The sequence below is a fragment of the Solea solea genome, chromosome 2, assembly GCF_958295425.1.
Source record: "Solea solea chromosome 2, fSolSol10.1, whole genome shotgun sequence".
Taxonomy (NCBI): Eukaryota; Metazoa; Chordata; class Actinopteri; order Pleuronectiformes; family Soleidae; genus Solea; species Solea solea.
In genome coordinates, this window is record NC_081135.1 from 35,095,278 (window position 1) to 35,107,841 (window position 12,564).

General features: G+C 41.2%; 1 protein-coding gene across 3 annotated transcripts in view; it reads right to left on the reverse strand.

The window, feature by feature from the left end:
* Positions 1–991: 991 nt before the first annotated feature.
* Positions 992–12,564, reverse strand: part of sytl5 (synaptotagmin-like 5) — a 49,385-nt gene continuing 37,812 nt past the window's right edge. For 2 of the 3 annotated variants that reach the window (XM_058612380.1, XM_058612379.1), the window contains exons 11-18: positions 9,356–9,421; positions 7,601–7,779; positions 7,021–7,123; positions 6,168–6,329; positions 5,972–6,080; positions 4,898–5,036; positions 4,600–4,808; positions 992–3,994 (exon numbers count right to left, since the gene is read on the reverse strand). In XM_058612380.1, the coding sequence (XP_058468363.1) occupies positions 3,849–3,994; positions 4,600–4,808; positions 4,898–5,036; positions 5,972–6,080; positions 6,168–6,329; positions 7,021–7,123; positions 7,601–7,779; positions 9,356–9,421 (1,113 nt within the window). In that variant the 3' untranslated portion in view covers positions 992–3,848. The remainder of the gene's footprint in view (positions 3,995–4,599; positions 4,809–4,897; positions 5,037–5,971; positions 6,081–6,167; positions 6,330–7,020; positions 7,124–7,600; positions 7,780–9,355; positions 9,422–12,564) is intronic. The other variant, XM_058612381.1, reaches the window with a different exon arrangement.

Below are 12,564 nucleotides of genomic sequence, written 5' to 3' on the forward strand. Positions count from 1 at the left end.
CGATTTGGTCTCCAGTGTGTCAGTGGGAGGGCGAGAGACGCATGGGGAGGCAAAGGATGCACTGCAACAAACTCTGTCTTATCAAATAATTTTTTTTGTTTGCAGCTGATTAGAGAAAATTATTATTTTCTAAAAATAACAACAAGTGTTGTTCTTATTTCAGAAATACAGTTTCTCTCACTGGCCACAAACATGGATTTGTGTCGGCCTGTGACTTAATCATGCATAAATATCCTTTATAATAATAGTAGTAATAATAATAATATGTTTTATTTGTATAGCGCTTTCCATCATATAGCATCACAGAAAAAAAAAGCATGCTCACCACCTGTCTTCTTTCTGACTATTGGGACTACCATACGGGCCACTGTCCTGAGATCGCAGAGACCGCGTGGGCACATAAACACATAGTACGTGCGACAAATATAAGGGTGCAAGACCGTTTAAAAGAGTTTGAAATAGACCTGGTCTGACCTCAAAAAGCACACCAAAATTTTTTACCCTGTCCTTGCAGCGAATAACACCACTGAACCAGATACAAGAAGAACAGTAGCGGACCCAGGACGGAGCCCTGTGGAACACCGTGCCTAACACAACTAATGAAAAAGTAGAAAAGTAGTTGAAAGATGACCCGCTCTACCTCTGAACCCTATTTACTATTTGCTAAATGTTTAACTATGGTAAACACAATACACATACATGAAGAAATAGACAGTGTGGGAAACAACCTCCAACCCTCTGGTTGAAAGAAATTGGACACTCTAAAATTGTCCCCAGCCATGCCACGATCCACTACAGTGTAGTCCTAGTGCTGATCCCAAGCCCAGATAAATGGGAGGGTTGCGTCAGGAAGAGCTTTCAGTGTAAAAACTCTCTGCCAAATCAAATATTTGGCAAATGTTTGGAACCCCCAAAATGGTGTCAGATACAAAAATAAACAAAAAAAACACAAAATCGATATGTAACTGTATGAATAAACGGATAAACACAGTTAGTCTATGGAAAGATGTTTATTTCAAAATATTCCTGTAACATATTTGGGACAGAAAAGTCTTGGATAAAGTGAATCTGATGCTTGGAACGGACAAACGGAGACATTACATGCTGTACATCAATAATTTTTTTCAGTAATCAGATATTGCATGAGCTTCTCATCTAAAATATATGTTGTACAGTGGACATCATGAGTTATTACTGCAGTGTGTGTGAGGCGGCGGCTTTGCCAAGGACAAGCGCAAGATAATTGGCATTCCAACGTGAAAAATGATTGTGGAGTTTTATTTTATCGTGTTTTTTTTTTTTTTTCCCGGGGTGGTGAACAGCATGATTCATCACAGGATGGTGAGTCGTGAGAACCCCGAGGTGACGGGAACAAGGTTGAATGACGCTGACTCATTATCGGGTCCCCACCTCCTCCCCCCCCCGAGATGAACACGGCTCAGCTCAGTGCTGACTCACTCTTTTTAAACACACACAAAAAATATCTAAACTTCCTTTTTCTGAGTGTAAAGTGATGTCATGATCAGTGCTTTAATTACGTCACCATTTGTTCTTCTACCTCTGTTTTTGGCTAATACAGTACCATGCAGTTTCTATTATTATCACACTGATACAGTGTTATGTAAATTTACATTGACTCTAAATCTAAATTATGGAAAAGGTTTTGTGCCACAGATTTAGTTTTTTTCTCTCGCTCTCTCAGACATTCAGAGGTGGAAAGTTAACTGAGAGTTCTCCTGTAACTCCCCGCTGCAAGGGCTAGCATGCTAATGCTAAACAGCCATGACTCATCATTCAAACTTGCTAACAGCTAACTCAGGGGTCTCAAAAAAGCCAATTTAGCATCGTAAATATGTTTTTATTGCGAACTATACGTTGTCCCATGTCAACAAAGATACTAAAATTGTGAAATATTGTCACAAATACGGTTATGACAATATCATAATGGTATCATTTTTTAACTTCGCCCACCGCTACTTAACAGTTAATTTTTTCTAGACGCTGAGTAGCCCCCAGGTTATGTGAGACTGAGACCCCTGAGCTAACTACTGAAGTTCGTCATGTCGACAAAGGGTATAAAATTAGCAGGAGCTCATGGCAAAATGCTCCTCAAATGTCTAATACAAGATGGTGGCTTGTAATGCCCCTGTAAAATACAGTGTGTTATGTAAATTTACACTGAATGTTAATCTAAATTATGGAAAAGACTTTGTGCCAGAGATTGTTTTGTGTTTTTTTCTCTCTCTCAGAGAGATTTAGAGGTGGAAAGTAACGGAGAGTTCTCCTGTCACTCCCCGCTTTACCTGCTAGGATGATGCTAGGATGATGCTAGGATGATGCTAGCCATAACTCACCATTCAAACTTGAGTCCAGTTACTGACAGCTAATTCAGGGGTCTCAGGTTGCAAACTACCCGGTTGCTTTTTCCCAAAAAAGTTGAACTTGTATTCACTTCACTGGCCCCATGCCGGTCAGACTAGACAAGACTGAGGGCACTGAGCTAACTACTGAAGTTAGCCAAGTCAAGCTAAAGTGACTCATGCGGACAAAGGGTATAAAATTAGCGGGAGCTCACGACAAAATGCTCTTCAAATATCTCAAACTCCATTTGAAATATGTAAGATGGTGGCTTTTAATGCCCCTGTAAAATACATTGTGCTGGGTTCGTCCGTACTGTTCTTGCTAACGTGATATTCAGGACAGGGTTTTTTTAAAAATTGACACAAATGTCAACTGATTTTGTGCACAAAAGTTCAAAGTCACTATTCTGGCCATAAAGTTGAGAAATTGTGGGCCAGTTATGTCAAACATTTTAAATAAATGATGCCCTCTCGGGCCATAACTTAGCAGAACCATATTTCAGGATAATGCTAATGGTTCCCACACCTTGGTTGACATCAAATTCAAGAACTTTTCTAGGACTTTCCAGGATCAATTCCCCTCAAATTCAAGGACCGAATGTGCTGACACAGCTTAATAAGATGGAAGGGCAACTTGTAAGAGCGTCTTCGCCCCCTGATGGTGTCCACTTTCATTGATTTGCAGCACGCTCTGCATGTGGACAAGTGATTGTCCTTGGGATCTTGGACAAAGTCAGTCTTTGGTGAGACGGAGATCTTGGAATTTGCATTTCCCAGGCATCATGTCGCCATTCGCTCGCTCCTGCTTTAACGTTACTCGCTCACAGTGGAGAGACAGTGGACAGTTTAGTAATTATGACTCGACGTTTGTTCTGCATAAGGTCTACGTACATCAAGCAATGCAGGGCGCATGGAACAGTAGGTGGCGTCGTAACAAACAAGGGAGACGTTTACCTAAATATCAACTTCACTTCTTTCTTGCACTTTGAATGATCCATGTCTATTTAGTGCGATTTACACAAACTTTCAAGGATTTCAAGGACCCGGTGGGAACCCTAATACAGAAAAGCCTTAGCGTCATGACTCAACAACTTTCCAGTCACTTTCCACCTCCGTCTACAGCTGTCAGTGTGGCAACAAACACCAGCACGGCCATGTGCTTAGCTCCTCGTAAAGGGAATGTTTACGACGCTACGTTATTAATCAGTGCCTCGACGACGGCCTTACTCCAGCGCGAGAATCACAGAGATGCGGACAGACGTCGGGAGCGGCGCCATTATGTGCTTATTTTGCATTATAACCTACATACATGTATCTTATTTTCATCTACAGCAGTAAACACGATGACGAGACGATGCTTTGTGGAGCAGCGAGACACATGTAGATGAGGGTGTAAGGCATGGTTGGCGGTTCTGGACAGGAGGAGACGAGGAGGGGTGGAAAAAAATGACGTAGCTCCCCTCTAACTGTGCTTTAAGTCCGGGCGGCTCATGTGTACAACCTGCTGCGCATGCTCGATCGCAGCATCAGCGTACACTCGTGAGGAACCTCGGGGTTTTCGATCATGCGTTGCCAAAGCTGCTGCTCCTCGTCATACGAGTCCATCCAGTCCACATCGTTGCTGTAGCTTTTGCCTTCAGGGGAGACAAGACAAATCATTTTAGACCCGCGGTTCTCAAACTGTGGTGCGCGAGCTTCCTCTGGGAAAAGAAGATTATACTTGCTGGCGACAATTGCTCAAAAAGCTTTAAAAGAAAACATAAAACAATGGCAAGAGAAGGTGAAAAGAGTGTTTTTGGTTAGAAAACACTTGACGAGAATAATACAAAAAAAATTAAACGTAGAATATGCAGCATTTTGCTTGAAAACAAGTAATTCTATCATCTTCAATGCATGTTTATGATTTATTATCTTTATCTATACTGTCTTGTAAATTTCCACACACCGGGACAAATAAATGACTATCTTATCTTATTTTAGGACTATCTTATCTTCAATGGGCTACTAGAAGTGTGTGGTGTGTCTGTAACGTGCGGAAACACTGCCCTCTGCTGGTATTTGCTGTTTTCTCTTTGTTTTAGGACAAAAAAAAGAGCAAAAACATCAGGTTACAGGTATCACAAGCTGCCGAAATGGCCAATCAAATATGAAATCGGATTTTCCTCCACCAGAGGAAGCTCGCGTACCACTGGTGGCGCACGTACCACAGTTTGAGAACCGTGGCGTAACTATAACACACCTGTACCAGCTCCGAGTCTGACTCCTCCCAGGAAGACGTTGCTGCCCATGGTCTCTTTGTCCCACACGGTGAGCTCCAGGCAGACGTTGTTGAGGTCTCCGGGCTGAAGACCACAGTAGGTGAAGGTGTGGTTCCACTGTGGGTTCACGGTGCGCCGCTCCACCGCCGTCTTGTGCTTGGTCGACTTGTTGTTGTCAGGAAGCAGGTACCTGGGATGAGAAGAAGAGCAATTTCTTTGACTTTATTTCCATATTTTGGGCTGAGGCTTTGTGATTCACACATTTGAGGAGCATCTCACCCTTTCACAAACGGATCAGAAATCCCTCCAGACTTGACGGCAGTTAGATTTTTGGCTCCTTTGACCAGCAGCTCCACCATTCCGCCTTTAGGGAGAGTGAAGTTGCTCGTCCTCTTGCTTTTCAGGAAGCTTTTCTTCACTGAGAAGTGACGGGAAACGCACACACACACACACACACACACACACGCGATCAACATGAGTACATAAAGTGATTATGTAACACGAGAAAAACAAACACGCCCACTTTACGCACAGCTACTTAAGCTGGTGGAATCATGTTTAACGTGAACAACAAGACATGGCTTAAGAAGTTCTTAAGAGATACAGTAAATGCTTAAAAAGAATTTATGTAATTTCTTTTTAGCTTAAGGAAGAGTATGATAAAATTCCACCTAAATCTAAATTGTGCAAAGTCTCTTCTGCTGAAGAGGATTCTCCAAATACTTTTTTTTATGGTTTAATAGACGCGATACATGTACACATAGTACATACATAATACATGAGAAATACGTATATAAAGAAGTGTTAATCCTTTAAAAGTGATCTTTTTTTTTATTTGTACTAATACTACTACTACTACTACTAATAATAATAATGATAAAAATAATAATACTTCATTTGTCATGACAGGTAATTGAGATCAAAGGGCAGAATGTCTAAGTTTAAAATTAAATCCACCTCACAGTGTAATTTGTTAAGCACTGTACACACATATACATGGTGTAACTGAATCATTAGAGTCATTAGAATCGTTCTGTGCTTCTGTACTACAGTCACTGAACTGAAATACGTCTGAACGGGTTGTGATTCGGCTCACGATCGCCGGCTTTCAGCAGTGTTGTCTCTAAATGTTGGAGATTAACACATGTTTTCATGGTTTTCTAAGTCTTTTTAACGGAGCTCCGGTTCGGCATTGTGCGGGTTTGATTCTTGTGTCGCACGTCGCGCTCATGACTCATTTTTTAGTATCGACTAAAAAAGGAGGCAGGTATCATCACAAATGGAAAAGTAAAGACAAACATCAACAGCTGAGTCGAGCCGTGCTGGAACTGTGTCGTGGAAAAGCGCCTCTACCTTGCACTTGGTCCAGCGGCAGCGCGAGATTCTTCTCCGCAGGAATGTACTTCAACACGACAGTCAGTTCTCCTTTATACTGCACCGTGGTGTCCAAACTGCTCTCCACCTGCACACACACACACACTCTGACGTCACAAACCTCTCACACACTTCTTCTTCTTCTTCTTCTTCTTGTGTGATTTGTGGATCCTACCTTTGGCTGCAGAGCGTACCACTCCTCCATCTGGGAATCCAGGTCACAGTTGTCGAACGCCAGCTCCACTTCTCCCAGGAAGCTGTTGTGTCCGAACCTGTCGTGGTGCCACACGGAGACCTGCAGGGTCCGGGTCTCCAGCTGCGAGTGGCTGATCACGTACTGTACCACGTGAGGACGGGGAAATAAGTTTCACGTATAAATGATTAAGTTCATTAGTTCATCAATTAAAAGGCGTAAAGGATGAGGAACATTTGCAACATCCCAGCAAAAACTGAAAATATGAAAATACACATGTGGACGGGCAAAGCAAAAAAACACAACAACAACAACAAAACACTCAAAGTCAGGGTCGAAACGAGACAAAAACAGTAAAAAAAAAATATCACAAAATAAAAAAAGGGCAAAAGGACAATAATAACAAACCAGAGGTAACCGAAAAATAAAGAATTTTAAATTATTAAACCATATTTTTGGAGCTTTCTGCTTCGGTTACCATATTCAGAGTGTATTGTATAAACATTTAGTAATTAGAATTTATACCTGTATATTTACCTTTAAAAAAATATAAGACTTATATAAAAAAAATAACCAATAATACAGAACAATATATATATGTATATATATATATTTATATATAAATTTGAGACAATATACAATGTTTTTGGAGCTTTTTCAAGATGTTTCATTCGTTCATTATTTATAATGTTCTGTTATTATTTGGTGTTTATTGGCTAATTTTTCCCTTAAATAAAACCACTTATCATACTGTTACAGTAGATTCAAAGTGAGTGTTTTCATTCTGAACCATGAACATTGACTCCTTATTTTCTTCTTCTGTAAAGACACTGACCCTCAGGTTCTCGTTGAACACCGGGTTGATGGTGTTGGCCTTCACCCTCGTCTTCCTCTTGCTCTGTCGTGACATGTCGGGCAGCAGGTACGTCTTCACGTAGCTGCGAGACACAGGACACAGAAATTGTGTCTGAAATTTCATGTGAGAATTCTACAAAATCAAACACAGACACTGACTATTAAATCTACACTATAAAACGAACATTTATAGTGAGATTATGGTTTTTTTTTATTGCAAAAACATCAGAAAATAGTGGCAAATAGTTAGTATGTGTTAGTGTATCAACCTTTTATGCCATAAAACAGGTGACTTTTGCAACTGCACATTTTTATGCTTCTTTTCACATATTTTATTATACTCTTTATCTTTTTTATTGCTTATTTTATGTATATTTTTCTGTTTTGTGCCTTTGCTGCACTCTTAATGGTTACTATTCAGTGTTCAGTGGTAACTTTAACATAGAATTGCACAGAAAAACGTGTGTTTTAACTTAATGTTATTAAAATAAACATAATATAGTTATCACTGCCTGTGCTGCATGTGTGTGTGTGTGTGTGTGTGTGTGTGTTGCTCCTACGCGTCCGTGCGTTGCCTCCTCTCGTCTCCGGTTGCCAGATTGTGACACTCTTTGACCTGGACGTTGAGCGCGCCCGTCTTGTAGCTGTAGTTGATGTTGAGCAGGATCTCGCCGCTCACCCTGGCGTTGCCATAGTCACCGGTGTCACTGTACATGCTCATCATGCTGTTTATGCTGCTCTGTTACAGAGAGAAACACACAAGGGGCTTAAAAGGAGGAATAAAGGAGCGAGAGAGTTCGAGAAAGTGCTGATGAAATGGTCACATGAAGATGAATGGATTTAAATGGTTTTTGTTGTCAATGATTTTGTGTTCAAATAAATCCAATTAGAACCAAATCTGTCCGGGAACACTGAGATTTACAGTAAAACATGAAGATCTTCACAGGGTTTTACTAAAGTCTTCATTAGAGAAGCTTCCTGAAGCTTCTGTGGATAAATATAATAAAGATTTAACAGACGCCTGAAAACCTGAAGAGATTATTTCAATTAAAATTCCAAACTTTACACACACACTATATTATTTTACTTAAAACCAAACCATTCAATTCATCTTAAAGGCTGCATTTTCAAAAAAAATAAACAATAAAATACTTAAATAAAATCAAATGTTATAAGAAATGATCAAATACACTTCTTTTTTAACAAAACCCACCTCTTAATATGCTAGATCTTTTTAAAACTATAACAATAATGGTATGAAACAGCGAGACATGAAGCCTGTGAAGGCTGCGATGACGTTTAACAGCTTAAAAAAACGACAGTAACCACCTCACACTTTTGACAAACTCTTCTTGTTATTGCCAAAAAAAAAAAAAAAAGATAATCACAGCCTCCAGGTCGAAGCCACAGCTTCACACACACTGAAGAAGAGGAAAATATAATTGCACGGCTACAATTATGTCTCCTCTGTGACTTCTCTTCTGCTTCTTTTTGCTCTTATTTCACATTGTTTGCTTTTGAGCGCGTACTTGCTTTGGACAATTAATTATCCCATTTCGACTTATTGGGACTTATAGATCGCCCTCTAGTGGCATGTACAGCCTGTATTGCACCCTTGAACAAGTGGTTTTTTCATGTCATGCGTGCAAACGTGAACAGAACATGGAGTACATGGACATTTTAAGCTGCTACAAATAATCCGTAGATTTCAGGAAAGAAAAACGAGAAATTGAAGTTTTAGAATCCGAAGGATAAATATGTGACGCGCGAAAAACACACACTGACTGAGGAGAGTTAAACTTGCTCGTCAATATTTCACCACCTGAGAAACCAACAATTTCATACACAACAGACTCCAAACCAAAGCACAGCAGCAGGTAATTAAACGTGAAACTGCTGCTGCTGCTGCTGCTGCTGCTTTTAAATCAGCTGCTAATGATAAACCTGTCCAGGGGAAACGAAAATTTAAAAAAATGAAAAAAAAGGCCGGATTGATCCTCACTGTGCTTGTTTTAACTGGAAAGTGTAACTCGTTTATTTCCTGCCGACAGCCACTGGGATTTAAACGTGAAGGGTTTCGACTTAATGGAAACAGATGGAGCACAAACATGCAGCCGCTTTCTGAACATACAGCAATGTTCAGGTCAAATATTTATGTACATATACATATATATGTATATATATATATATATACATATATATATGTGGCTTGTAACGCCAGTGTGTGCTCTGCTGCAGGTCTGTCTCTCACGCCGTGGTGGACACACACACACACACACACACACATGGACGACGTGGAAGAGGACGAGACTTACAGTCTCAGCGTCCGAGTCGAGGACATTCAGGTAACCCCACTTTCTCTCTGAGCCAGGAGTGGAAGACTAGAGAGAGAGAGAGAGAGAAATAAAACACAGAGGAAGGAAGGAAGGAAGGAAGGTAGGAAGGAAGGAAGGAAGGAAGGGAAAAAGAGGGGAGGAGGGGGGGAGGAATGACATCTGAGCTCTCTGATGTGTTAGTGATAGAGGCGGACCCCGAGCAACAGACCCACCCCCCCAGCCTCCGAGGAGAAAGCTGCAAAGGCAGCACAGCCAGAAACCACATTACACACGGTTGCCATGGTGATTATCGGATGGAACCAGAGAGATTACAACTCATCTGGAATCAGCTGTGAAATCAACACACTGGACACACACATACAGAGTGACTTGTTGGGTGAAAGAGAGAAAGAAAGAAGGAGAGAGAGAGAGAGAGATAGTTTACCCCCGATATAGAAATTTGACTTTTTATGAAAAATATTCATTTTAGCTCCAGGCCACAGAACTGAGGTCCAGTACTGGCCCACGTCTGTCGGCCACTCAGTTGTTCCGATGCTGAAATATTTCTATAAATGTGAGATGGAGTGTGTTCAAATTTGATATCATGAAGATAAAGGAAACTGGAAAATGTTTCATGTTTGTTATCAGGGAGGATTCCTCAGTTCTGGAACTGAAGATACAAAGACCTGGACGACTGAGAATCTTCACAGACTTTCAGATTTTGGCTGATCCAGTTTTCAGCTTTTAAGAGATAAGAATACACAACTGGCAAATATTCTTTTTCTTATAAGTAACGTTTTGACTGGGTATCTGATGCTATAAATGCCAGGTGAAAGGTCAAACAGGTGTACCGGCATTCGGAGGGACCTCAATACCGTGGTTCCATTCTACTGCACAGACTCCGCCCTCAATTGACGCCACCAGAGCAAGATGTCAGTGCATGTATCTACGATATTTTGGCCTCTGAACAAGGAAAAGAAGTGAGGAGACCAAGTGGCGTCTGGTTATAACGTCACCCCCTTAAGAATCTGAACTCCCGTTCTGAAGCCGCCAGAATGGTGATTTCTCCAGTGCCATGTTGACTGAAGTTCAGAGAAGTCACCTGCAACCCGGCTGCTATTGGACAATACCAGCAGCTGTCAACTGGTATTCACTTATTTTTCTCAAAATGTGACATCATGTTCTGTTGAAGAAGACCTCATCAACTCCCCAGGAAATTGTACATCATCTGCCTCCATCTTGTCTTCTTCCTAATGTCCTCATGTACTCCTTCGCAACATCCATGAACCTTCTCTGTGGTCTTCCTCCATTCCTCCTGCCTGGCAGCTCCAATCTTTAACATCACTCGTCCTCATCTGCATTTGACCAAACCATCTCAACCTCGACTCTCTTACTTTATCTCCAGACCCTTCTACCTGAGCTGTCCCTCCAACAATGCTCATTTATAATCCTGTCCATCACTCCAGCTCCGTCTTTTAGGCAGAGCCACTGACAAGCCAAACATCACAGTAGGTCTCACTACCATTTTATAGACCTTCCCCTTCCTGCTCTTCTTCCGTCACACATCACCCCTGACACTCGTCCCCCTCGGCTTGCATTCCAGTTGAAGTTGCAAGTTGGAATTTCCGAGTACCCAATTGGAGGTTTTAACTAGAACGCCCCCTCGAGTTAGATTTCCAAGAAGTTGGAGCAACCTCACAAACCCTCTCATCAGCAGTAAAAACTACTCTCACATTAAATCATTAGATCTTGCTTCACCGTTTGTGTTAGCATGTATTGCTAACATTGCTAACTAGCCAAAGAGATGTTTTTTCTGAATGTTTTTGCCTCCACTTCCGAGATCATGACTCAAAGATGTATTTCGGTTGCTCCTTTAATTCAGCGGTAAAACTGAATCAGTTTAACACAAATAAAAGGTGCCTCTAAAGCTCAAGATACGCGATCTAACAGATGGAGGACATTGCACTAGAGTCGATGACACCGACACCACTTCAGTGGTGCTTTCATCATCCACACAAAGCACCACAGTGACATGAATCATGTAAGTGGGCAGAGGATATTAGAGCTTGATTCAACGACAGACTCATTTATCTGCATAAAAAAATCCCCCTACACCTCCTTCCACATCCATTTATACGACACCAGCAGCAGGACGGTGACGCCTGCTATGAGATGACATAACAAATGTGACAGGACGCCCGTCTGTCCTTTATATTTACCTATGCACTTCTCACATTACACACTCGCACACGCACAGACAGAGACAAACACAGTGCGGTGACGACAATCACTATGTTTGCGTGACATTAGAGGAAAGTGCAGCCACCATTCTGCTTTCAGAGTAAAATAAACATGTTAATCTGACCTAAATTGTACTAAATGTAATTTCTAAAAGTATGCACTCCATATGCTCAGTCGCACCAGAGTTGGACTCAACCTAAGTGCGTAATGTAGTACGCTACGCTACGTAGTGCAATACATGGTGCGTTACATAGCATATGTTGTGCATTATGTAGCGTGTTACGTAGTGCATTACATAGCCTATGTAGTGAGTTCCGTAGCGCGTTATGTATGACTTTGAGATTTAGAGTTCCTCTTCTTGAAATACAAAATAAATTTAACATTGCTTAAGTAACACGAAGACAGTCAATTTACTTAGGACAAAATGAACTCTTCAGCATTACATGGTCCGTTATGTAGCGCGTTACGCAGCGCATTATGTAGCCGATGTAGTGTGTTACGTAGTGCGATACATGGTGCGTTACATAGCCTATGTTGTGCGTTGTGTAGCCTACGTAGAGTGTTACGTAGTGCGTTACAAAGCCTATGTTGTACGTTATGTAGCCTATGTAGTGTGTTACATAGTGTGTTACATAGCCTATGTTGTGCGTTATGTATAGCCTATGTAGTGAGTTCCGTAGCGTGTTATGTAGCGTGTTACATAGCCTATGAAGTGTGTTACGTAGTGCAATTCGTGGTGCGTTACGTAGCGCATTACATAGCCTATGTTGTGCATCCCGTAGCCTATGTAGCTGGTAGAAATAGTAGAAGCAGCCAGCGCACAGAAGAATGAGCCAAAAGTGACAAAACATGGCAAAATTCAATGTTTGGACTTATGGGGAGACAAATTTATGCTAACCCTAACCAACTTAAAGACTTGGATATTTTATACATAAAAACAACCACCTGCACGCTAAACCGAAAAAAAC